Below are 26,883 nucleotides of genomic sequence, written 5' to 3' on the forward strand. Positions count from 1 at the left end.
CCTTTATTTAGGAGCTGGGTAGCAGAATGAGATGGAGGTGGAGGCGCTCACTGAGGAAGGTTTATGAGATTATTCCAGTTGATATATGTGTGGGGCTGAGGCTGTTAACAGTACATGCATTCCTCATGAGCTGTTCAGTACACCATGGGTTCAACGTGGGACTTGTTTCAGTTCTGTTTGCCCTTGCAACAAAACAAATAATTAATTATATGTTGAATTGAATTATATGTTGAATTATATTTAATTACATTTAAAAACAATATTTTTATATTTTTCCATACATGGAGTTGTGAACCAGATAGATGCATAAAATGTGTGCAAATCTTTGTGACGGTATCCCTCACGGCTTTCCACGACATGAGCGTTTGAGGATGAGGATATTTCACCTTACTCAGATAAAAAGCCCCTGTTGGGTGCATTAAAATCTCAGTATGAGTTGTTGATAAAGAAGAAAAACACATGCGAACAATGCATGTTCCACTTTTTTTCAGCAGAGCAAGCTCTAAAACAGCTTGTGCACATGTCCGTATCTGTGTATGGATGAATGTGGGGGATGTGCTTCTATATATTTATTGTATGTGTGGACATGCGGTCATTAACAGGCCTGGATGCTTCCTATGGGCTCTTGTTTTCAGATTTATGTTGTACACCTGACTGTGTTTCAGGCACTTTATGCTTGCTAACTGCAAGAAAACAGCATGAAAATATAATCAGAGAACGAATTATCCCAGAGGGCACTTTCTGAATCTGTTTTACTTTGTTTATTGTTCAGATGTGCGTTCCTTACCAAGTCTTCTGAGGCAGAGACAGAGTGATGCGTCTCCAGTCTTTGAACTCTGATGGGTGGTAGACACTTGGAGCTGTAAACTCAGAGCAACTTGGCATGCCAGGCAGACAGGCCTAGGTGACAGAAACATTGATTACAACACACATTTTATTACATACCCATTTGGGGAGAAAAAGAAAAAAAAACATTCATCATTGTGGATTTGTTTTGTAGCTAAAATTCTTCAGAGACAACATGACATACTGCAGACACACCCTGAACTTGCATTAGCCTCACAGTATGCGCATATAAAAGGCTGGTGCAAGATTTTAGTATCTCTGACCTTGAACATGGGAAGACAAGCAAGGATTAACAGTACAGGACATTCAGTGAGTTACATTCTGCACTTGCCAGATGACTGCATTTTCATGCACATGGGAGAATTAAAGAAAATTCACTGATGGAGGGCTCATTACGCCCTATTCAATTCCAAAGGCAATAAAAATCTTGGCAGATACTTTGGGGCCTTATGAATATTTATGAGCCAGTTGTGATCACAGAAAATCTTTGTTGAATCATGGGAAGATAATCTGCTTGCTGATTCAAGTATTGCCATGTATTTGCTAATAGCAGGATGATAAAAAAGTAATTGCGATAATTTCTCATCTGAAACAAAGTGCCAAATTTAAAGACTCTCATTATTTACACATTATTATTGAGGCTGTAATGAGTAAATTAATATTCATGATCATGAATAAATGATATGTTTCCTTGTCTCTCTCGAGGATGACTTCTACAAGTTTTAGCTGTAAACAGCGGTGTGATTCAGGCTCGGATAAGGGATCGGATATCAACAGTCACTTCAAATAGGAGACAAACTTGAGCACTTTTCACGCTCCTTACCTCTTTGACCAGGTGCCAGGTGAGACCATGATTGGTGGAGAACTCCAGGCGGACCTGTGTGTCAATGTGAGGGGAGGGCTCGCGCCCACAGCCCATGACCAATGAAAACTGTAGACTGTAGGAGGCTCCGATCTGCATTGACTGAGTTTCCACATAGCGGATACTGGAACCAGGGCTGGGCTCACCAGAGAAACTAGAGTACAAAGTGAAGGAAGAGAGGAGATCATACTGCATATCAGATGCTGCCATATATGTTCTTTAAGGCTCCATGTGTAGAACTTTTATGTGATTGTAGCATCTTTCAAACTGGGCTGATGGAGAACATTTCTTGTTTGTAGGAACAAATGCAACCCTGGTGAAAAAAGTGTTCATGCGCTGCCTTCATTACATAGACTGTTCGTTTTTTTGACAGATTGACTAGATGGCACCACAAAATTTTCCACTTCTCTTTAAATGGACAAAATAGCCAGAATAAGTTGGAAATTGAAATGCCAAATACTGAACAAATACACCAGTACTTGCATCAGAATATTAGGTCTACTCACCTGAGGGTCCAGTCATGCTGGCAGTAGGGCTGGACATGGCCAAGATAGAAACCAAGACTCTGGGTGACATCCAGCACATTGCTGAAGTCAAGACTTATGGTGTTGAAGAGCACAGAGGTCATACTGATCTCATCCAGGGCCCACACATCATGACCACGGCCTGAATGGTATGGCTGCCACCACCGAAACTGCACGCCAAACTTACGAGCCCCCGAAGGAAGTTCAACTGACACAATCCTGGTTGGGGGAGAAAAAGATTATTATACAGAACATTTCTGGCACTTAATGGAAAGACGTAAGTAGTGCATGTGCCATAGACACCATTGTGCAAATTTAGGAATAATGAGATGCATTTGGTCTGGAATTAATCACACGAGCTGACTGAACTGTGACTCAGACTTTATCTAAAGCCCACTTAACTGCAGTCTGCTGTTTGTACAGTATATAATGTAAACTTGGACAATCTTAAATGGTTTCTGATACAATGCAGATGGTCAAAATAACCAATATTTACGAATATGGTGTTTTATTTCACTCTTTAGTTTCTTAAAACCCCCTCTGTTTGCTACAGATACAGTATTTCTCTTTATCGGGATTGCTTTCTTTATCATGTCTCTTTATACATATTGATACGTACAACACATGTAAGAACATGCACTAGCACCCGTCTGTGGCTCACTGGCCCCTGTTGACCTTTCTAGTTCCTGATGAAGAGCTCTGAGACCCAGCCTGCAGCTGGATTCCAACCCACTTTGTCTTCATTACATACATAGATGGCACTAACTGACTCAATGGGTCCCAGTTGCTTACACCTCCAGCATGCTATTAGCAGCACAAATGTGTGTCTGTTAATGGAGTTATGGTGTCTCTGTGGAAACATAAGCATACCAGGGCAGACAGACACACACATTACATAAGGAGGTACCTTGGCTCGTGGAAGCCTTGGTACGCGTAGTGCTGCAGCAGCGTCCAGGTGATGCCGTTGTCTGAGGAGTAATGCAGCAGGACACCCTCTCCTGGCTGGTCTGGCGCAGGACATGAGCTCAGGGTGCTGCGACTGCCCAAGCGAAGTGTAAATTGCAGGTACCTGCAGTGAATGAAAGCAACAATATGACGGACAATGAAACCAGAGAGGAGTAGTAGTAATTGGAGAGAGAAGGGAGTTTGGGGATACAAAGTGTAAGAAGAGGAAATGACACAGAAATAGAGAAAAGGGCAGGTTGATAAATGAGTAGATGAAAAAGTAAGGTGTCCATGAGTGAGGTGAGAAGAGAGAGAGAGAGAGAGAGGGGGGGGGGGGTAAAGGGGTAGATAAACAGACAGTCATGCACAGCAGAGAGGTGGGAGGGAGTTGGCAGGATGATGGATGAGATGATTAAATGAATGAGGACAAAATTAGATGAGAGGAGGTGGAGGGAAAGAAAGAGTAAGACGGAAAGAGTGAATGAGAGTCAGAGTTCATGTCCATGTACTCAGGCTGTACTGTAGTAGCATTAGTTTTCATCCTCTTAGGTGTTTATGTTTGTTTTGGCTGACATATTATCCTCTATACTAATGAAATATTTATTATAATTTCCATCATCTATCTCAGACTGCCAGTCCTCCTGCCCCCCCGCCACCACTCTCTCTGTCCTTGGCTGAGTTGTGCTTTCAGCAGAGCTGCAGTTTCCTCATTCAGGCAGCTGTTCACTCAATCAGCCAGGAAACTGGCATTAAATATGGCCATCAGGTGGCACATTGAAAGCCACAACAGACATAATCAATCTAACACAGATGCCATATCTAACTTCATTGCTCCCTCTCCCTCTCTCTCTCTCACACACACATTTTCATCCTCGTCTTTCATCTCTCCCCTCATCTGCAGTCCTAGCCATGATCACAATCCATCTACCAGCATAGGAACACCGAGTATGAGGGAACGAGTGGTTGACAAAGAAGGAGAGTGGATAGCTGACTGGTTGGAACATTTGCAGTATAAATCAGTAAAGACACCTGATGAAAACAAGCCACAGTTTTACAAAGTAATCTACAGATGGCAAAATCAGCAGAAACTAAACCTGCTTGTGTGCACGCTGTTAAAGAGCATACACGTGCATGTCCACATGTCTCTGCCTATATCTACATGTGGTATGACAGCAGTTTGTTTTGATTTTACATGCATGATCCCTTTCTTTATCAACAGTTTCATTACCTGGCCTGGGAACTGTCTAGTGGGGCGGTAACCAAGTGTCTCCTGCTGTCCCTGTTGAAGACCAAGGCCTTGCCGCTGGCCAGCACCCCACAGCCGAAGCTGACTTCAGCCCCACGAAGTGAGGAGAAACTGTGGTAGGAGGAGAGCCGTGGGCTGGAGAAACCCTCCGACAGGAAAGCCGGGAAGGTCTGGGAGGCGAGCTCACAGGCTGGACCACTGAAACCCGGGTCACATCTGGTAGATGGAGAGGAGAGGAGAGGAGAGGAGAGGAGAGGAGAGGAGAGGAGAGGAGAGGAGAGGAGAGGAGAGACAGGTAGGAGGGGAAGACATGAGACATTAAAAAGAGTGAAAGATATAAATGAGAAAAAGAAGACGGAGATAATGAACATCCATTAATAAGTCATAACCATAATACAACTGGATTAATTTTCAATGGTGATTGGTGCTGTAAGGCATTAGGTGGATAATGAACAGACTCATTTTGAAGGAAAGACATGGATTTATTTGGTTTAATAAAAACGCTCATGCTTACTTGCAGCCTGTGCGAGAGCAATGTCCTCTCCCAGAGCAGAATCGGAGACAGGCAGGACCAATATACACTGAAGCACAACAAAGACATGAAAATTGCATTTATACCTTTAGTGCAAAAAAAAAAAAATCCTTTTTGCATATTTAGCTTTGTGACACTGTATTTTATAGGATGGGGCTTTAAAGGAGGAGGTTTTGTGGACTTATTTGAATACTGAACAAGACAAGAATGGCCTGTTGTGACACTGAATATATAAACTGTGTGTATAATACTAACCATTGTCTATGGCCCACATGCTTCCCATTCCAGTGCCAGACTGTTTCCAGCGGAACCGTGTTGTCTCTGTCAGGGCTGCATTGGGCAGAGGGATCGAGATTCTGGTCCACCTGGAGAAGGAAAATCGAATGTGCATGTATGTGTTATTACATACAGCCACAGTTGACTAACAAAGCTACGCTTACAAGGTAGGCTGAACACATACAGAGGCCCAGAGTCATTCATACCCGCTGTAGTTGTCAGAGGAGTAGATGGTGCTGTGAGGTAGATGGGGTCCAGCACAGAGCTCTGGCAGGCACTCGGTGTGAAGCAGAGACCAGGAGCGACCTTGATTGGTGGAGAACTCCAGACTCACGCTAATGAAAATATAACAGAGAGAATCTTACTCAGCATTTTCATTTTCAACAGAAAATAGTATGGAATAGCTGAAGGGCTCTGAGCTAAGATTAGGAAGAAAAACGAAAAAAAAAGGAAGAAGTGATGATGAGACTTTCTTTTGAAATCATTTGTGGATTCAAATGACAGCAGTTTGAAACTTGAAGAATTAAATGTGGGAAGAAATGAAACATGATCTTAGTCAACTCTGCAAACTCACATTTCTTAGAACAACTAATTTCACCTTTCTCAGGATGCTGCTGTTTAGAAAGCATTATGGCATTATGTGCTTAAGCTTCCCGTGTGCACCAGTTATCATTCCTGACAAAAAAATAACTGAGTGAATCTAGGATGTCTCATTTGTCGGTTGGAACTCTCCTTTTGTTGGAGCCCAATTTCATGTTTTTGATTCAAAAAGAGTGGCAATATTTCCAAATAAAAGCACTCCCTAACCTAGTTTTAAAATATGTCACACCTGTTGGCAGGTTGGTAGGAGCCACAGCCCAGGTTGATAGAGAACTGAGCGACATGTGTGTGGGTGCCAGGCAGCACGGGAAGCAGCTGCATGAAGTCCACGGCCCACACATGGCGGTTGGCACCTCCATGTGACCGCTGCTCCAGGCAGAACTGGGTGACTGCTGTTTGTAGCTCAGTGGGCAGCGCTACAGATACGACTGCAGGAGTCTGAGATAGGAGAGATGGAAGATAAAAAGAACAGCCCAGAGCAGAGGGAAGGTGCTAATTAGAAAAACCCTAAGGCTCGAGATGATGTCTTCAAATTGCTTGATTTGTTTACAAATAAGACAAAATATTCAGTTTACTGAGACAAAGACAAGCAGCAAATCCTCACAGATGAGTGGCTGGAATAATTAAACGTTCTTCCTTTTTGCTTGAAAAATGAAACAATAAATCGGTTATCAAAATGCCTTGTGATCTATTAATCATTCATCAGTTTAATCTCATAGAAATTTATCAGTCAAATTAAATATATCATTACAATTTTAAACGGTGGGATAGCTGACTAGGAGTTAAAAATAACTTGAACATTTGTATGTCTCACCCTGTAAGAAGAGTATGGAAGGGTGTCGAGCACCACACGTTCCCTCCTGCCTTCAGACCTTCCAAAAATGATCACGTCGTGCTCATGGGACTCTCCGGGATCACAGTCACCACCACCTAAACATAAAAACGTCTCACTAAATGTATGCAATGTACTACACGAGGCACCACAAAGAGCAAGGCCATGCACAAAGTACACTACAGAGACAAAAGCATTGGGCCTCCTGACCGTCACAGCAACAGGGACCTTAATGACATCACATTCTAAATACAAAGACAGCTTTGCAGCTATAGCAGCTGGGGAGGCTTTCCACAAGATTTTGGAGTGTTTCTGTGGGAAGTTTTGCCCATTCATGCAGTAGAGCATTTGTGAGGTCAGACACTGATGTTGGATGAAAGGTTCTGTCCATTCAAGTTCATCCCAAAGGTGTTGGACGGGGTTGAGGTCAAGACTTTGTGCGGGCCAGCCAAGTTCTTCCACACCAAATTCATCAAAGCATGTTTTTAATGCTTAACAATGCTTTGTGCACAGTCATGTTAGACTAGAAAAGGACCTTCCCTAAACTGTTGCCACAAAGTTGGAAGCATAGCGTTGTCCAAAATGTCTTGGTATGTTGAAGCATTAAAATTCCCCTTCACTGGAAGTATGAGGCCAAGCCCAACCCCTACAAAACATCCCCATACAACACCTGAATTCAATACTAAGGAGGTTTTGTCCATATTGTGTATTACCATACCCATGGTAAAGTAGAAGCGAAGGTTTCCATAAGACGTCGTATCGAGGTAGGGGGTGCACACTCTCCTCCGACCCTCCTTCTCAAACACTAGAGCTGAGCCGGACTCGATCTCTCCGCACTGCGTCCCAAAGGCAGCTCCCTCTATGTCCCAGCTGTGGTGTGGGGGTTTAATAAGTCAGTGACAGTTCTCAACACAGACGTTATATATTTACTTGGGAAAATAAACGGTACTTGGCATTTACGAGGCAGTGTTTCATCAACCTCAAAAACAAGCCAACGAGCAAGCATTTCACACGATGTATTGCTCTTTGAAAAACTTTGATAACTCATTGGTGGCCGGATGGTTTATTGCTTGAACTTAGTTTAACAGTAACAGCAAATTAATTCTTGAGAGTAAGTTTTCTTAAAGAAGAAAAACAAGTGTGAAAATAACAATGTAGCATATAATTTCCGGTTAAATAAATAGAAAAGGAAACAGAGGGGCCACATTTATTGTATTTTAAGAACAATCTTAGCCAAATATTAACCCCAAATGAGACTTTACTGGCATGACAGCACACAGACAGAGAAATTATAGGTTGCAAACACTCGTGTTTATAGATTGCCTCTTTTACACACCATCTCCCTTTGGAGTATTACTGAAGTCAGTAAACAGTTGCCATAATTCTCACCTTGACAGCGAACAAACACATAACGCCAGCATAAATCACCTGGAAGAGGACTTAACACACACACATGCATACACATATTTCTGCACAGTGGAGAGAGGATCCTCATTAGCACTGACAGAAGTTAACTCAGTATGTCAGCCCTCTCCTGTGTTTCCTCTCTCCCCCCAATTTTTTTTCTATTTTCTGCCATCCAGTATATACACTGGTGTGTCTCCGTCACAGCCAGCGTTGGGTTAAATGACACTTAGTGGATTGTTGCATTAACACAGGAAGAAAGTCGCCATGCTAACCGTTCACATGTGTCAACCCATGACGGCTGATGGGTGAGAGCCACCATGCCGTGTAGCATGAGCCACCCTGCAGGAAGGCGCAAGGGTGTCGGGCGGCCGTAGAAACACACTCCTGTTTCAGGTCCTTCTCATTAATGGAAATATGTAGTGACAGACCTGGTGCATGAGGCCTGTTAATTACTCTCTGGCAGTGACACTATCTATCATCTCTCCTCTTTTATCTCTCCGCCTCTTGCAGCGCTTCTGACAGTGTTTTCTTGCTGTTTGCTGTCCACTGTGTCTTTACGTCTGTGTGTGTGTGTGTGTGTTTGTGTCTCACTCTGAACAGATGGACTCCTGTATATGTAACAGTCAGAGGCATGGCATTCACCTGTGTCAATCCCCATGCTCGACTTTAGCTTGAGCAACACGCTGCATGTCGCATCACTTGACATATGACAAGTGACAGGTGTCAAAGCATGCGCACGTACACAAACAGAGGAATGCCAGATCACCGATCTCCTACCATAATCCACCTCCTCTGTTAGCTCTCTCCTTCCAAGCTAATAATGTGGTCACCCAAAACAGACCCTACATTCATTAAATGTTTTCTTGTCTTGTTTTGGTTTTGATGACAGTTTGAGATTTTTTCTGGTTGTTTTTAAAACTTTGTGGTTTGGCTCTGTAATATATTTTAATCTTTCAAAGTATTGCTGGCAGCCACATTTGGTTTCACAATATATCTTCATTGCTGTAGACAAGCTGAGCCTGCGCCACGTCTGATAAAGCTTTTAAAAAACTGTAAACCTGTAATGATTGGCATTTTAATAAAGTATTACTGCAGTGCTTCTTTGTTGTAGTTTAAATGGTCTAGGTTGACCTTTTCCTGTAACTGCTTTGTCGTATCTTACAATTTTTATGTGCACTTGTGTAACTGTGGTTTTGAGAGATGCAATAGGAATAAAGATTACTTACTTACTTACGTAAGATACACTCAGATAAACCAATAAACTAAAGCTGTTGGGGAACAAACCATCGTCTGAACCTACTTGGGCGGTGAGCTTTCAAAGTCCTCCTCCCAGTAGCTCCTTCCCTCCTCACGATGCAGGTCGATATCTCTGGTGGACGCAAAGCTCTGGCCAGCTCCCTCACCACCGTGGAAATACAGGGCATTGCCCTCAGACTGACAGGCGTGCTGTCCCATAACAACGTAGGAGTTAACACATGCAACCAATAACCAAATTTACAAAGTAGTGTCTTAAGAAAATCACTTGTAAATTGGAACACTTTGCCCGTGGAAATTTTCTTCCCCTGCTTAAACGTCGAACACACGTCATGATTATGGCCTTAACTTTGCAGCAACTCATAAATTGTGAAAATCTCCAAAATCTTCCAAGCAACAGTGAGTTTCCTTATTAATTTGACTGGCCCTTAAGCTTTTTATTATATTTCCAATGACAGGGCTTTGACCCTTTGTAAAATGAAATGTGTAAATCAAGTAATCCATTTAAATGTCTACTTATTTTATCAGTGTACCTTAACGGTGGCTCCAGGGAAGAAGAGCCAGTTGGCAGTGTCAGGAGGATCCAAGTTGTCCTCCATGAGGGGGGCTCTGTGTGCAGCATTGACCACAAGCACATTGTCCAGCCCCCAGCAGGACTCATATCCTTCAGGGCCTTGGGGGGCCTCCTGAGTCCAGCGGAGACGAACACTATCAGCCTTGGAGTGATGTGGCAGGGGAAGCAGATGGACCACAGTGCTGCTATTGGTAGGAGCTCTAGAGGAGATGAAAACATAAAGCATGAGCATCTTGGTGAATGTGTGTGTATGTGCCAGTGCTTGTGTATTTAAGTCTTACATGTTAATGCATTAAAAAAAGGCTGAAATATAAAATTGAAATGATCTTTGAGTTTATTTCTCTGTGCATACAAAAGCATAATGTGCACTTACTATTGCTGACTATTGAGATTAAGCACAGGGATAGAGGGATAGTTGGATGAAAAACAGGGGGATCATAGAGACACAAACAGAAGAGGAATGACAAAATGAGAGGGGGAGGTGTGAATGAGGTTAAAAAAAAAAAGAGGGCGGGTGTTCTTAACAGATGGAAGGACTGTGGGATGGATGAGGAAGAATGAAGAAGAGGAGAGAGTGAGAGAGTGAGAGACCTGATCTTCTCCAGTGTGATCCAGTCATCTGAGGTGTTGGCGTTACCACTGAGGCTGTATGACACAGTGATGCTGGGGTCTGAGTAACTGAACCGACAGGAGCCTGAGCCTGGGGAATACACACAGAGGACAGACATATGACCGTTTACATGCTCCTGTTGAGGGAACAGCTAAATAAAGTGTTAGCTAGTTTCAACACTTGAATTTTATCAGCAGGGCAATGATCCTTTGTAAGCCCCGAGGGACAGCCAGGCATGGCCTCTTCTGACGGATTGCTCCCACATCCTAGCCCTCAGCCAAGTGGAAAATCATGTCTAAATGGTGTCATGGTGGAACTAAGTGATCAGCAGCTTAACAAGGCTAGGAGGCGGTACGAAGGGGAAGGGAGGAGAAGTGCTGATGTAGGCCCAAAGACACAGTAGCTTGATAGTGCTTCTGTGTGTGTGTGTGTGTGTGTGTGTGTGTGTGTGTGTGTGTGTGCCCATACTCTCATGCATCTTTGTTTGAAGAGTCTGTGTGAGATCAGACTATTTTTGCACCTTTAAAATTCCAGCATGTGAGGGTGCTGTGGGACCTGGTGGAGGTCAAAGGTTGCTAATGGATGAAGCAGGCTAACCCCCGCATCCCCACCTGTCCTCTCCCCCACTCCTGCAACGTCCATGTCAGGTCAGTGTCCTGCTATGCCGCTCCCTCCCCACTGAATACAGTTGTGCATTAACCCGCCTCTACCTCATTGCTCTGCACTACTGGACTGTTTCACCCACAGATGCACACAGCACTACTGCATCACAAACTACTATTAATGACCTGCAAACGAGAGCCCAGCCAGACAGAATAAGAGATGGGGAAAAGAGATAGATAGATAGATAGATAGAGAAAGAGAGAGAGAGAGAGAGAGAAGTATAGGGGGGAGGGTGAGAGGGACTGTCGCTACAATGTGTACTCTAATTTCCTCCCAGTCATGTTCCCATGAGAAGTGGCGGATGCATGTAATGGACATGAAAAATACAACATCTCTAAAAACTCTGCCATGGCCTTCTGGGTGTGTTTCCAGAATATTGTAAATCATTCATTATTGTGATAGGAGAGGGAGGGCAGAGAGGGAGAGAGAGGAACACAGAAATACACTGTGTATCAGCTGGTTTACTAACACGTAACAGGGCTGTTTCTTGAGGAAGACAAAGAGGCCTCCTGTCCTGGAAGGAAAAGACTGTTGTACACAGGGATGAAATATTTTGAACGGGGTAAAAAGGTCACCACATAAGCCTTCTACACAAAGGCTGTCTTAATGTAGCTGTTGTTTGCAATGAATGTGGATACTCACCCAGCGCAAACTGCAGTACTGACGCTGTGCTCGTGTTGAGAGGTACAGTAATCTGGGGAAGAGAGACAAAGCTGTTTACAATATCACCAATAAATAATCACATGAAATACGACTAACTCGGGTGGAACCATTTCAAACATGAATTGTTGACCTAAAGGATGAACAGTTTTTAACATAACACTCTGCATGAAGTCAACATTCACTGCAGAGGGGTGAAAACTTCCTCTGGAGGTGAGAACATTGTGCTCTTTAAATGGCAAGTGTTGTCCCTATTTGTGCATGAACATACAGTATGTTCACATCGTTGATGATGCTGTATTTGTGATTATCTGCATGTAAATGCATCAGTGTTTCTGGATGTGTGCGCTTGATGCACTTGACAGAAGAGCTGCCAGCAGCGGCATCAAACATTTGGAAGAGTGACAGACAAAGCAAACGCTTATCAGAGGAGCACGCAGAATCGCGAAGCACTGAAGACACTTTGCTGCCGCTGACTGGCTTTCATCTCTTACAGCAGAATAAACAGTCTGAAATCAACTTTGTAAAGATAGAAAGAAGGCATGAAAAGGTTTGACAAGCAATTATAAGCGTGTGTGTTGGTATGATGAGTGTGCCACACTGGTTGTCAGACGGTATCCTGATACTGCTGTACTTCACTGTAAAATGTTGCAGGGCCTTTGTGCTTCTTCTGTTTTCATTTTGCTTTTAAAATCTTAAAGCTCTGTGTCCTGCAGTGGTATGAGAAGTTGTCTGTAACTCTGTTGGAGCAAAAACTCAATGACGTTGAACAGGTGCAGCAATATTATGAAAAATGTTTCGTGCAAGTTATAAAAATTGTGCAACTTGTTGACACAAAGAATGAAAATAGAACAAATCGAGAGACATGTTTTTGTGGTAACACATGTGTGATTTTGTTTTATCTAAGTTTGCTTCTGCTCACTAGATGGACGTTTTAGGCAACTGTCACTATAAATGGAACAGACAATAATGAATAGAACATTGCGTTATTTAGTTTGTGGCTAATGGATGCTTTTATTGTAAAAGCAACTTCCCACAGCTGTATTACTCCTGGCCACAATCAGACGTCACTCGCCTTGTTGGAATGGCACAATGATGTAGAGCTTTTCAGACAGACACAGAGATGTTTAAACATGAGATTCTACTATGGTTACAACTCGTATGCTGTAATTTGCTTCAGTTGCGGTTGTGGCTACTGAGTGGTTGGTTGGTTTGGATGTGTGGTCAATGGGCCGTAAAATGTACAGCGGTCGCAGTGTGGTCAAACATGGCAGTTACCAGCTCTCGTTCTCCAAAGGGCTCACAGAAAGTCAACGCTCTGCCATGCATCAGTACGCCACACTGCTCTCCAACCTCACAGTTACTGCACTCAGACCTGTGGGGAGGAGAGGAGAAGGGAAAGGAAAGCTGACTTATATTAATAATTTGCTTTATAACAAAAGCAAAAATGATCAAGCCAGAGCAGCGCATGTTTAGATGGTGATTGCACCCTAAGATTACAAATGGAGTTGTAACCTTTTCACCTACCAGATGCTCGAGTCCAGCTCTCCATGGAGATTGGAGTCAAAGTCGTCACGTAGCACAGCATGTTTACCATGGAGCTCCACTTTAAGCACATACACCACATGCTCACAGTTAGACACAATCATTGTGACAGCTTTGCCTTTTCATGACATAATTACCTGTGTGATTAGAATACCAAGAGAAAAGAAATAACCGCAAGTAATGAAGTACAGACTCACCAAGATTAGGTCTCAGCGGGGACTCGGTTGGAGCTAAAACAGACAGAGAAACACAGCAAATATTGTTATATAGTCAGACAGCAGCAACATCTTGTTGGTACAGTCTGGGGCCTAAACATGAAACAACTATTGTTTTTCATGGGCAGGTCAAGAGCTGGAGTGCATGTGTGAACATCTGTGTAAATATATGAACAAAAGTAAATGTACAGACTATACAGCCTTTTGATATCTGTGCAGTTTTGTATGACTGAATGAACAAAGTTTGTATTAGTTGCTCAGTTCCTGGAAACAGGTCTTTCTTAAATCATCTCTGAGTGAAACAAACTTTCTCCGTGTCCTGGCCTGCCATGACTGCAGTCTCCTGGCTGCCGCTGATGTTAATTCCTTCCAGTAATGAAAGGCCGGGCAACCATGATTAACGGTTCACTGCCAATTAACCGTCGTCCTCCCTAGAGGCGCCGGTGTGCTGTAATCTGCAGCCACTGCCTCACTAACACACTCAACCATCAATCTCTCCCAGGGGATGGCACAGCCCTGAGAGGGGGAGGGAAGTGAATGGAAGGGGGTAGTTAGTTCTAAGGCTTAATGAATCAAACATGGCTTTTTAATAAGAACACTCTGTAGAATACACTCTGCATCCACATTTTAATACAAAATCAAGAATTTGTAGAGTAAGGGTGTGACCTTTGTGCTTGAGAAAGTGGAAGAGGTGGTACGTAGCTAGGTTTGAGTCTTCATAAGGATTTATTTTTTTTATTGATGGATTAGTTTTGTGGAAATTGTTTTATCAGCTGGCAGGGACAGAAAAAAGAGACAGAAAAGCTGTGACAAATAATGCATTTCGGTGGGTAACAGTGAGTCACTAAAATCAGACTTGCCTGGACTTGAGAACCTGCAAATGACATTTTTTTAAGATTGAGCCACTAAGAAAATAAACTAAAATGCAATTTGCACACCTTTGTGTTATCCTGTTAAGCAAATACCCACAGTTTATATTGCATGCCCTTATTATAGAATCTGAGTTTAACCTTGTTTCATGATCAGTCACTGATGAGTGGCACAGTGACTTTAACCTAAGTGAACATGTCACCCTTTAATCCTTTTGATCTTCTTAACTGTCCTCTGATTTTTTTTTTAAAGACAGCCTTACTTCAGACTGAAGAGAAGGATAATCTGCCACAGTGTTCTCCATCCAGGATGAGCCTACCCACCTGATAAAACGCACTCAGATATCGCAGCGAGGACTCATTCCAAAGTTTAATTTCAAGTTACTTAAGACTTCCTTTCAAACCTTAATGCAGTTCCAAAATTTCCTCTGAGAGATGGGCTTACATTTAAGAAAGCCCACCTAAAACCCCTCATAAACAAGAGAAGCTGAGTCACGAGAGGAGGGATTATTTTAAAAAATGGGGGGTTTCTTACTATCGTAATGGCTCTGTAAATGTCTTTACTTTGAGCTCGAGCTTCATTTTTGTTAGCTTCCCAAATTTCTACACATTGGATCCGAGTGCCAGGGCACTCGGATTTACAATTCACAGAGCGGTGGTAACGTTTCCCGCTGACTGCAGAAGTCTTAGTGGCCTGTGTGACAGAGCTGGGCGGTTCAGTGGCTGCGACTCTTGCTGCTGCTCCATGGCTGGAGCTCGGCTCGACAATGAAGCCCATTAAAATCAGATCAAAGTGTCTTCGTTCTCCCTCTCCGTCTCTCTTGCTCTCTCCCTTTCTCACCCTCTAATCCTCAAATGTCTGCTGATTTAAAACACGTTTAGAGGAGCTATCAGCCCCAGCATATGTGACTCCCTCATGTTTGTTCCTTATTAACATTCTTACTAAACTATAATAATGAAATATGCAGTTGTTTGCTGAGTTTACATGAGTATGTATTCATCTTACGTACTCAACCTGAAAAGAGCATGTACGAAAACCGATTCCTGGTAATCCACCCTTTCAAACTGACATACTGTAATAAATGCTTGGTTGGTATTCTGCTCTCTACAGTCTTCTCCTGTCTCCTTCTTAAACGAACTCTTCTAAATCGCTCTCAGTCTTTCTAGTGAGGCCATTTGGTTGGAGAAAGGCCCAAAGATTTTTTTTTTTTTTTTTTTTTTGTTTTTTTGGGTGGATAATCCCTTCAAGCTTCCAAAAAGGCCTCATTTACAGTTTTCTTTCTCCATGCTTCATCACGCTCTCCTGCTGTCTCTCTCGCTTGCCTTCTCTCCCTCCAGCCCACCCCCCCATCCTCACCCATTCTGTCTCTCTCCGCCTAACCCTCTGTGCATCGGGAGCAGACAGTGGCGCTCATTTCACTTGGATTAATCCCCTCTCACTTTCTTAAAGACTTCAATTACTGCCTCCTCTATTTGCGGCTCATCTCTGCTAATGCCTGTATCTCCTTGGCCAGGGCTTATACTCACAAGCAAGCAGAGACACATGCACGCACGCACACACATACACACACACACACAGTTTTGCCTTCCACAGCTGACCCAGCTCCCTCTGCTATGCTGCTGTGCACATGCACACATATGTGCACATATAATATACAAGAGCAACAAAAAAAACAATAAGGAGGGGTTTCTCAGTAAACTTCGGGAGTATAATCACATGGTGCTGATCAGCAGGGTTGGGGTGATACTTGGGGGGGACTAAATGAGCATAAGCTTTGGCAGACTCAGACATCTTGGCACAAAGAGCGCAGGGCACAAGTCATGTTAAGTCTTCTCCCCCTCTTCTCTACATCCTCCAGCTCTAATCTTCTCTCTCTCTCCTCTCCACCCCGTAAACTGCACCCACTCTTCCCAATCTTGCTTGTTCTCCTCCCGTTTGCTCTTTTTCCCTCCGTCTGACTCACTTCCTTGACAACGTGAACCACGTTTGAAGTCAAGTTTGCTCCCGTCTAACTGGCGGTTGCAATTACCAACTCTCCAGGATGCAGGATGCTGTTGTTTTTTTTTTTTTTTCTTCCACAACCACTTGTAAGAAACAGTTCTCCAAGGTCAGGCGGCAACCACATCGTTTCACTTAACAAAAACCAGGGCCTTTGTGTGGGCTTCAATTGGCATCATTACAAGAATCATAGATGAGTGGAGTGGAGAACAGCAAAGAGAGAAACACTATTTTACAATTTCTGCATTACCTTTTAGCTGAGTTTTTAAATAAAGGTGGACGCCAAGGTGAGACAGATTGTGAGATTTAAAAAGTCTGCCTGAGTGTCTCAAAACATGAGTACAGGCTTATTTAGCATGGCTTTTTGTGTTTACCTCTTAGGCAGTAACACCACACATATTCCACCACATATCACCACCCTCTGCTAGTTCCAACAGGAATTACATATAGCAAAGGATGAAAACTCTTTTGTGTGAGGGAGAAATCAAAAGAGAAGTGAAAGGAGAAAACTGGACTCAAAGAGACAGTCAGCATGTAAGAGGAGAATATAGACTAGATAGTGAGGTCTCAAGGTTTCTTGCTGGTGAATGATGAGGGATGGCAGGCGAACCGGCGTTCAGCCAGGCAGGCAGGCTGGCTGGCAGACTGGGTGTGTGGCGAGGAGGTGGAAGAGTGGAGGCCACCCGTCCCTCCTCTGTTGCACTGTGATCAGGCGTCCCTCAGGGAGCAGTGGCCTCTTTGAGTTATATGTCCCTTTAATAATCCATCTGGGGTGCAGTGGACACGGCCAGGCCCATAAAGACCTGATTTATTCCCTCGCTAGAAATGAGAGAACCTGGCGATGCTGGGCAGGAAGCAGGGACTGCTGCCTCTGCTGTCAGGAGATAGAGCTGATGGACGGCCTGCAGCACAATTCAACACCCACAACCACTCCACCCTTCAGCACAGAACACCCTTTCCCTGCCCAGCCTTGGCTCTTCTCATTTGGGCTTCATAAGTCTTTTTGTGGTCACTCAGTAGGAAAGGAAATGTACTTCTGTTTCATCCTCCTGCCTGTCTGTTCGTATACTTGCAATAATTTAAAACTGTGGTGGTAATTTGCATTTTGCCGTGTCACGCTCTAAAGCATCTCTAGGAGCCTGTCCAAACAATTTGGCAATGTGCTGATTGGTGCCACGAACTACTCTGGTGTGCTGTGCATTTTATTCGGATGCAGCATCATTTGTCAAGCTCCCATTAGTTTTGTCTCCTGAATTCACCAATGAGATGAAAATATGGCAATTTTTTCCGGGCTGGTTGTAGAGAAAAGTAATGCACTGTAGATCAAAGCAAACTAGAAGAGAAGTCAGAGGGATGAATTGGCCGTTGAATGAAGGAATGCAGTGAAAAAAAGGTGCTGGCAGAGCAGAAAGGAGCTGTGAGTGCACAGGAGAGAGCAATGTGTCTGGGACTACACACGCACACACACACACACACACGCACATGCACAAACACAAATTTAGCATTAGCTTATCTTTCAGCCAGCTTTGAGGGGCACCAGAGAGGAAACATTAAGACTGACACCTGTATCCATGAACTTCCAGGCAGACATTCTGTTACTGAGAAGCAAAGTGCTGCATGTCAGACATTCCACAGCGAGTTTAAAGCTTACACCTCTCATTTTCTTTCTTTATCCTACCTAAATCTCTTATTTACATTACAGTTTCTTCTACCATCTCTTTACCAAGCTAAGCTCAAGTTCATATTCCAACATTATCTCCTTTTCCAATCTCCTTGGCTAATCTGCCCATTTGTTCTTAAAGTCCTCACCCTGGCTGATCATCCCCAGTTGCCTTCTTGAGCAGCCTGATTCTCTCCCTCCATCTCTTCCTTTCTGTTTTGCTCCTTCCCTCCCCCTCCTCCGCGGATCATAACTCTGCTTTAGATAGCTTTCATTTCTCCGGTCTGAGTCTTAAGCATATGAACTTCTGAAGTGGCTTGAGCTGGCCCTGTATCTTTTATTCCACTTTGAATACTAATGTCTAGATTTGAAGTAACTTTGCTCAGAGCAGCCTACGCTCAGCAGTTGAATTTGGGATGGTAGCCTATTTGATCCTGCTGGAAGCAAAAAGTCTACTGGCCTCTTTCTCACCTGCTGCTAAGACTGACTTGGCTGAAGAAACGAAGTCAGTAAACATAATTTATGTATAGTTTTATCTGAGTACACTTTTATCTGAGTTGGCTTCTTCATTGTCACACTTCTTACACTTTTTGCCGCACCACAGCATAATTTGTTTAATTTCAAAGAATTTCTTGAATTTCATTTTTATGTCAACAGCCTTGCACATTCTAGTTTAACGTTTTTTCCGTTTTTTAAATCTGCACTTCTCTTTTGAAGTAGCAGGTTTTGGTTTGCAAAGAGGAAAAGGAAACGACTACAGTGAGTTAGATCAGTGGACTGAAGAAAAATGATGCCTTTCTCTGTTTGGACAATCCGCAAGAGACCAAAAAAGATCAGACCCATTTCTGTTTCCATTTCCTCCTCTTTCTCATCTCTCCTCTGTCTCCTTTCACCTTCTGTTGCCTGTGGCATGTTCGTTTCTCATTTGTAATTCAGATTTCCTGGCATAGTTCAGCAACAGAGAGTGCACTGCCTCATTGGCCGTCAAAGGAATTAGCCTACAACAAGGTCGGCAATCCTGTCACATCGACTCCTTCCTCACTTTTCCTTGTTAATGATGTTTAATCATCCCACTGCCTTCACCAAACACTCAGATCACCTGCAATTTATGACCTTCAGTTTCTCATTACTACTATCTCTTCATCCTACAAATCTCTCCTTTCCCAATTTGTCAGAAACTGTCATTACTGATACAGGTAATTTATAGCTTTACATCAATCAGTTACAGCTCCTGTGTATCCTTATCAATGTCACCACTGTCTCTCTCTCACCTCAAACCCCTCTGTACCTCTCATACCTGTACATTTTCTTTGCAGATTGCTTTCTTTTTTTTGGCATTACCTCATTGTTACTTTTTTTTTTCTAGTTCCATTCACAACTTGTCTCCTCCAAGGCCTCGTAAGGTCTAAATCTTTGCTTTCCAGCCTGTCTGCTGTGAGTAGTTGTGTGCCAGTGTGATACTGCAGGGCCTTGGCACAAAACAACTAAATGACTGTTGTTGGCTGCAGATATTTCATTTGCAGAGGGAGAAGACTGGGGCAGTGTGTCAGTGGTGGTGAGATGATGAGCTCTTAGGCAAGGAGACAGAGGAGAAGAGCTTTGCCGTCCTCTCTCTCTCTCTCTCTCTCTCTCTCTCTCTCTCTTCACCAGGCCTGACTGAGGACTCTGTGCCCCAGCTTTTCCAAGTGGGCATGAAGCCATGAAGCTAAGCACTTTCTGCCTGGCAAGTGTTACATCAAAAGTGTCTCGAATGACCTGCAGAGGGACATGTTTGTCATGAAGAGTCCTCAGAGACTTGCCACAGAGGCTATTTTTCCTAATAAAGACAAAGTGCATATTTCAAAGCTGAAATTTGTTTTTTTTTTTTCCACTGATGCAGCTTGCAAAAAGAACCCAGCAGCAGTCAGTGTACTTCTCCACTTTCAGCATTAAAGTCAAATTTGATCTACAAGGAGGAGTTCATGAGTGAGGAGGAGGCTTCTTTCCTGTAAACAAGCAATTATACACACTCAGCATGCAGAGTGGGACTGCACTGTCTGTCAATAGCTACTTAAGGCTGTCACAGGAAGTGGATGTAAGAAGTGTCGGCCATAAAGCGTAAATCTCCGGCAAAGAGAGTGAGGGGGGAGAAAAAGCTGAGTTTAGCATAAGCTGAAATTAAGCTGGCAATATAGGACATCCAAATATCTCTGGCTCTGACTGCATCATTAGGCAGAGAGAGAGAGAGAGAGAGAGAGAGAGAGAGAGAGAGAGACAGGAAATGCTGCAATGCCACTGTCATGAAGAAGCAGCATATCAACCATATTGTGTCATCTACATTCTGGCAATCTGTGCATATGATGGACAGTAATGAGAAGCGAGAAAGGGGATGTGGTATACATATATGTCGCTGCACATACGTGCTTCATCATATAGGTGTCTATTCACATATGAATAGACCGTATCTGCCTGCAGGTGCAGCACACGCACATGCTTCTGTCATAAAGGGTGATGTCTGTGTCGTCCCTGCAACTGCCACTCACCTCCCTGCTCACAGAGCTGCTGGGCCAGAGCATCCTTGAAAATGATCTGTCCTCGATGTGTTGCTGTGGCTCTGAGAGAGAGAAAGAGAAGGAGCATTAACACAAACAGCACTGATCTGTCCTTAATATATGAAGATCAGTGTGGCACAGATGGCATAATGTCCAACTAAAACACCGAAATGTGTTCAAGGACGCTACATCAGGAAGACATTTTCTGAGGTTGATGATGATGGGAGATTGAGGTAACCACAGAGGATAATATGACAAAAAGACCAAAAAAAGCAGAACAGCAAGTTGAGCTAATTACACATACGCAACTTTATTACTCACAGAGCAAGTCAGTAACTGGTGAGCAAAGCGGATAATTTTTGTTGCTATGATTACATATCTTCTAACTAGTTGTCATTTCAATATCCAAGCAACGACCAGGACATTCACGTTATTCTATGTATGACATGTTTGTGCTCATGCAATATAAAATAGCATGGGTAATCAAATATCTTCCAGTATTCCCTGCACTACCACACTGCACTCTTGCATGCCAGTGTAAACCGAACTGTACGTTGCGTGCTGTATGTATGGAATGTTATACAATTTCATTCCGGTGGCTATGAAATGCATTATTCATTTGAAAATGGAGAGAGCTTTAAAAATATAAGAGGGTGAACTGACTTGGAGTGCAGTAAGATCCTTTACACCAGACACCGAGACATGCTCTGTCGTACTGCAGACATGCAGACAGGGATCCACTCTCGTATGCTTTGTTAGCAAAGATGCAAACTGTGGAAGTAGCTGTGGCATATAGAACTGTCACGCCTTCCAGTAATAATATTTAGCCCCACTTCAATTGCTACTAATGGAAATAATATTAAAAAATGTGGAAGTTGTTGTAATACACAAACAGTGGATAATATCAATAGAATATAACAAAAATAAAAGCCCACACTGGGAGACGTGGGGAGACTGAGGTGGACACACTGTGGAAGAAGCTGCAGTTTTCAGAGTCCTTGAAATGAGTTATTGGGAAAAGACTGTAAAATTTTAACACCTTGGGACCTTTTGTAGCTCATTCTAGTCAGCGGCAGCAGCAAAACGAGATATGTAGTGGCCCCATAAAGGAAAGTCCAGTGACCATGGGAGCAACAACACATTTTAAGGTGGTTGGTAAAAGCTGCATTACTCCTGTCTGCGTCTTCCCCTCATAGTACAGAGGGGAAACAGTTGGAGAGAGATTGAGGTCAAAAACATAAAGAGGATAAATATCACAGCCATGACGTGTGTGCTGACAGACTGCTTGCAGTGTTCCTGCATGTCCGTCATGGTGAGTAGGGCAGTTAGAGTCTCGTCTCTTCTGTCTAACACGTATTTTTGCTTTGATCATAATAATGAAAATCATCTGTAGCTTGTAAATCTGAGCAACATGCACTTACACAGAACTACAGCATGGGAGTCACCCACGTACACCGATCATCCGCAACATTAAAACCACCTGCTTAATATTTTGTAGGTCCCCCCTGTGCTGCAAAAACACCTCTGACCTGTCAGGGGAAGGAACACAGGACCTCTGGAGGTATGTTGTTGGTCGTCTGCATTGGAATGTTGGATCATTTAGGTCTTGTGCATTGAGGGTTGAGCCCCCAGATGGGAGACCCCACACCTGGTGGGAGGGTGGACTCTGCTTATTCTGGCGTATCCCAGAGATTTGCTATCAGGTGGGGATCTGGGGAGTTGGGGGAGGTTGCTGCTAACAGGAAGAGCTGTTGCTAGGAGGGGGTGGGGGTGAGGGCGGATGTGAACATTCACATTACTGTCTCCCCGTAGAACATTGCACTGTAAGCAGGTGGTTAATGTTATTCACTTCACCTGTCAGTGGTGTTAAAGTTGCTGTTGATCGGCGTGCAGTGCAACAGTCTCTTCAATGGGCACTTTTTAAACGTCTTGCTCTGTGCCATGTAAGGACACTCTGTTGTCACAATCCAGACACTTCACACAACAAACCAACAAAGTGGAGCACTGGGTAACTCCACTGTGATTTCACCATACATCAAACTCTATGGAAGTGATACATACAGTTTTATTTCTTATGTGTGTGCGTGCTGTGCCACATCAGGTGGACATACTGCCCATTACAAAACAGGCTGAGAATAAGAGCTAAGGAAAGGATTAAAAATAGGCAAAACTTTATGCCATGCCTCAGTCAGTGAGCCCCACCTCGTTGCTTCAGACTGTCTCCTTCTCCTGCTTCATTTGTCATTCCTTCCTTACAGTCCCGTGTGGATTTTTCCTCGCACCTCCCAAACTCTACCCCACCCTGGTCCAAAATGCAGAATCAGGCCTTTTATGGGTGCCAAGGCATTTACTCGTTCATCTAAGCTCATGAATAATGAATAGGCCCCTCATTAATTAGTAAAGAGCTCTTGTGCCCGTGCAGAGCTGGGGAGAAAACATATTTAATTACACTCATATTTCAGAATTGGGTGAAAACTAATTTGAGTTTGGTATTTATGAATAAAAGATGGTGCGTAACGAACAGCGGGAGGGGATGTAGGAACAAGGTCCTTAAATATTTACTAAACACAGTCTCAGCTCAAGTTCACTAAACAGCTTCTGTTAAGTGCCAGAAGGACTCCATCAAAGAGCACATTTGACCTGACACACATCTTTTACACTCACTGAACACATCTGTGACAGTAACCCTTAACGAGCCAGGTAGGAGAAAAAAGCCCTGCAAAGCTGGCAGTTGTGGAAGAATTATTCAGAGCACTTTTGCCTAAGTTTTGAATGATGCTGTTCTCCTTTCCCTCTAATAAATAGAGAGACATCAACCAAACAATGACAGAGGAGATACATTCAGTGGGAAACAGTGCATGTTCCTTTTAAAGTGTGTGTGTGTGTGTGTGTTTGAGTGGTCTGACAATGTGTGACTTAATAACGTGTCATGTCATTAAAACTGTCGCCAGGAGAGGGCATTTAGTCTGAGCCGGCGAGTGTGTGTGATCGGCGCAGCGCGACACCAGCGTCTGTCCTGCCGTCACACTCCAGCGGCTCCTCAGCGTGTGTCTCTCATTACCGTCTCCAGTCTGGGAGACGCGCGCACACACACACACACACACACACACACACACACACACACACACACACACACACACACACACACACAAAGGACAGAACTGATACACACAAAACATTTTTGAACATCTAAATGTTAATTTGACTTTCTTTGGGGGGGAAAAAAGCAATTAAGGGCCTAAATGTGTTGATGTTTTTTTTTTTTCTCTCCTCTCTCCTCTCCTCTAATTCAAACGAGGGATCATTCATCTTGCAAAAATAAGTGTCATCCTCTCCCCTCTCATTAGTCAAAAGGAGCAAATCTGAGAGATGGGAGGTGGGGGGTGGGGGGGAAGAAAAAGACACGAACTGAGTGAGAGATATGGATAAATGGAGGGGAAGAGGGGGATGGGATTTGGTCGAGGGAAATAGAAATGGGGGTTAGATGGCCGTCTTTCAAAGTCCACAATCTGCTGTCAAATAGCAAGGCCTGTGAGTAAGGGTAGAGATTTAGTCCACACACACACACACACACACGCTCCAAGCCACATGTGAGCTTTAACATGTATGCAGATGGACAAGCTGTCAGTCAAAGAGCTCCCAAAAGGGCCTGGAGTGGGTAATTACCAAGCATGTCTTCCATGTTAGATTACATGTTGCTGTTGGCCATAAGTATCCCCCAAGAGCCAGCTTGACAGATCCCTGCTAACCACACACACACACACACACATACACACACACAGCAGGGAACACTGACGGTTGATTTACCCTAAAGTCATATACATGCAGTTAAATAGAGCATCTGCTATCTTGAACACTGAATACTGACCACACAAATGCAAACTTTTTAACAGTTTTTTTATACAAACGCAGTGAAAAGATCATTTTCTCTCCTTGCTCAAACTATTACATCTGAGGATGGAGAACACACACGTTGCCTCCCTCGACTCTCCCCTCCTGTTCTCCTCAAATCCCAATTAAAAGCTCATTTTCTCTCTCAGCTCACTAGGCCTGTTGGTAATCATGATTAATAGGAGGAGTTTCAGTGGGGCGCAGTTCCAGTCTCCAGCACTGATGTGGTGCATTTGGACATAGCCCTTAAAATAATACACCCGAATTGGTTGATTTATCTTCTACGTTGAGGACCAGCTGTGGTTATGGCACCACAATCAGGGAGGACGGGTAAAATAACGGAGAAGTAGGACGATGAGAGAGGCATGTTAAACGGGAAAACAAAAATCCACTGCTTCAGTTATCCCAGGAAAACTACTCATCAAGTGCTTTGATGAAATGTTTCCTGTTTTCAGCCCAGCATTGTATATTTTCATACCAGTCAGGGCATGAGAAGGTGTGGCTGGCTTTGTGGAATCACATTACCCCTCCATTCCCTCCGCCCCTAAATTAATTAATTGAAAAAGGCTCCTGGAGAACATGCAAATTTAATGAAGCTCCGCAGAGAAGGGATTTGGGAGTTGTTTGGCAAATTACCTGCTTGTTAGCACAGGGTCAAAGAGAGTTACAGCTCCAAATACAACCAGAAAAAGCACAGTTACTGCTCAGCATACAGCCAGGAGAAGAGTAATTGACCTTGACTATTGTTAGCGAGTAATAATAAGGTGGATTAGGGAAACAACAGCACTAAGGAGTAAATATGTGAGGAGAAAGAGAGCTGAGTCTCACAGCTGTTGAATTAGCCTTGAAAACAGCTACTTCAAAAACTGGATATCTGAATGAAAATCTGTCTTTCAAGAACCTTTGTCTCCCTTTCTCACTTCCTCAGTGAGGGTCAGACCAGGACAAGAGGGGGAGAAAGAGAGGAATCCACCGTATTGACCCAGAGTCAACAACGGAGAGACGAGTCCACACAACAAGCCGTGTCTGTCAGTCACAACGGAGTACATTTGCAGAGACAAACAGCGCAGAATGAGAAGCAATCATTTCTCACAAAATACATGTGGAGCAGACCCGCTCTCCCCTGAGCATGGTTCATTCTGTTGCATTTAAAATCATGCCTTATGCCCCCCACCCCCTTTTTTTTTCCAATCTGTGCCCTCTATTTCATCTGGAATTGATAAGGAGGTCAATGTATGATGATCGTGCAGGACAGACAGTTTGGGGGATATTGATCAGAGCACTGATGTGTAATATGCATGTATCTGAGTGTACATGTGTGTGCATGTGTGTCTCTGTGTACACAGGTGTATGAATATAATTACAGAGGTCACAGGCCATCCCCCTGGGAAATAAGACCACATCAGGGATGCAGAGACCTTTAGGGTAAACAGCAACAGGAGTCCGGCTTGTGATCAGGAATGGGTTTAGCCTCGAGAAGTGGAAGATTTACTCTTATATTCTGAAAACCTGGCACATCTTAAAAGTTTAAGAAAGGTTAAACACATGAATTTGAGAGATATAAGAGTTGCCGTCTTATATGTGAATGTGTGATATATGAAAATTGGAATTATATGGGTGGGCTGTGTCAGATTTGCAGCTCTGGTCGGTTTGTGGAGAAAAAAATTGGATCAGATTTATGTGCTCCATCGTGCCTCACATTTCTACCCCATATTTCTATATCTACAATGCCCAAATGGGATTACCTTGAACCAATATTTCATTTTCACTTGCCCAGTGTCTAAGATAATCTGTCAGACAGCCACAGGCTAGAATAGAGCTTTAGTGAAGAGAGGAGCTCATTAACTAGTGATTTTATGTTAAAACAGACTCAAAGATTGACTTGAATAACAGGAAATCAATGAAGAAGAAGAACACCAGGCAAAATTAGGTGCTGGGTGAGATAGGTCATGTGTCGGCCTGATGCTTGAACTCTGACCTTTGACCTCTGATTAATGTCACAAGCTTTCCATCATCCTGCCAGCCGGTCACCTGACTGGACACAGCTTACAGACATATTGTTGTCACAAAATGGAAAGATCAGCCCAAGTTTCTAACAGCACGCTTAAAAGCAGCAGCACCTCTCTAAATCGATGGCTACCTGCTACGGCCATTGTTACAAAGCCACGTGGAGATTTGTTCCACAAAAGCAGCCAAACCAGATCTGTGTTCCCATGCAACAGTGGACTGTCACCAGCCACATAAGATGCAACACTGTAGTGCGTGTTCACAAACTTCATGCTCACAGAGGCCTGCCCACTTTGAACAGATGGTACTAACAACAACAGAACAACACCGGGCAT

The 26,883-nt window shown here is 43.5% G+C and overlaps 1 protein-coding gene across 5 annotated transcripts in view; it reads right to left on the minus strand.

The window, feature by feature from the left end:
* The window catches only part of reln (reelin), an 89,607-nt gene that overhangs the window by 22,657 nt on the left and 40,067 nt on the right, over positions 1–26,883 (minus strand). For all 5 annotated transcript variants that reach the window (XM_046393450.1, XM_046393449.1, XM_046393452.1 and 2 more), the window contains exons 4-22: positions 20,642–20,712; positions 13,574–13,606; positions 13,359–13,437; positions 13,110–13,206; positions 11,814–11,865; positions 10,490–10,598; positions 9,858–10,098; positions 9,371–9,516; positions 7,382–7,533; positions 6,646–6,761; positions 6,061–6,269; positions 5,438–5,566; positions 5,211–5,320; positions 4,938–5,004; positions 4,406–4,639; positions 3,140–3,301; positions 2,215–2,451; positions 1,670–1,862; positions 788–900 (exon numbers count right to left, since the gene is read on the minus strand). In XM_046393450.1, coding sequence (XP_046249406.1) covers positions 788–900; positions 1,670–1,862; positions 2,215–2,451; positions 3,140–3,301; positions 4,406–4,639; positions 4,938–5,004; positions 5,211–5,320; positions 5,438–5,566; positions 6,061–6,269; positions 6,646–6,761; positions 7,382–7,533; positions 9,371–9,516; positions 9,858–10,098; positions 10,490–10,598; positions 11,814–11,865; positions 13,110–13,206; positions 13,359–13,437; positions 13,574–13,606; positions 20,642–20,712 — 2,550 coding nt within the window. The remainder of the gene's footprint in view (positions 1–787; positions 901–1,669; positions 1,863–2,214; positions 2,452–3,139; positions 3,302–4,405; positions 4,640–4,937; positions 5,005–5,210; positions 5,321–5,437; positions 5,567–6,060; positions 6,270–6,645; positions 6,762–7,381; positions 7,534–9,370; positions 9,517–9,857; positions 10,099–10,489; positions 10,599–11,813; positions 11,866–13,109; positions 13,207–13,358; positions 13,438–13,573; positions 13,607–20,641; positions 20,713–26,883) is intronic.

This window comes from Scatophagus argus, chromosome 7 (assembly GCF_020382885.2).
Source record: "Scatophagus argus isolate fScaArg1 chromosome 7, fScaArg1.pri, whole genome shotgun sequence".
Classification (NCBI taxonomy): Eukaryota; Metazoa; Chordata; class Actinopteri; family Scatophagidae; genus Scatophagus; species Scatophagus argus.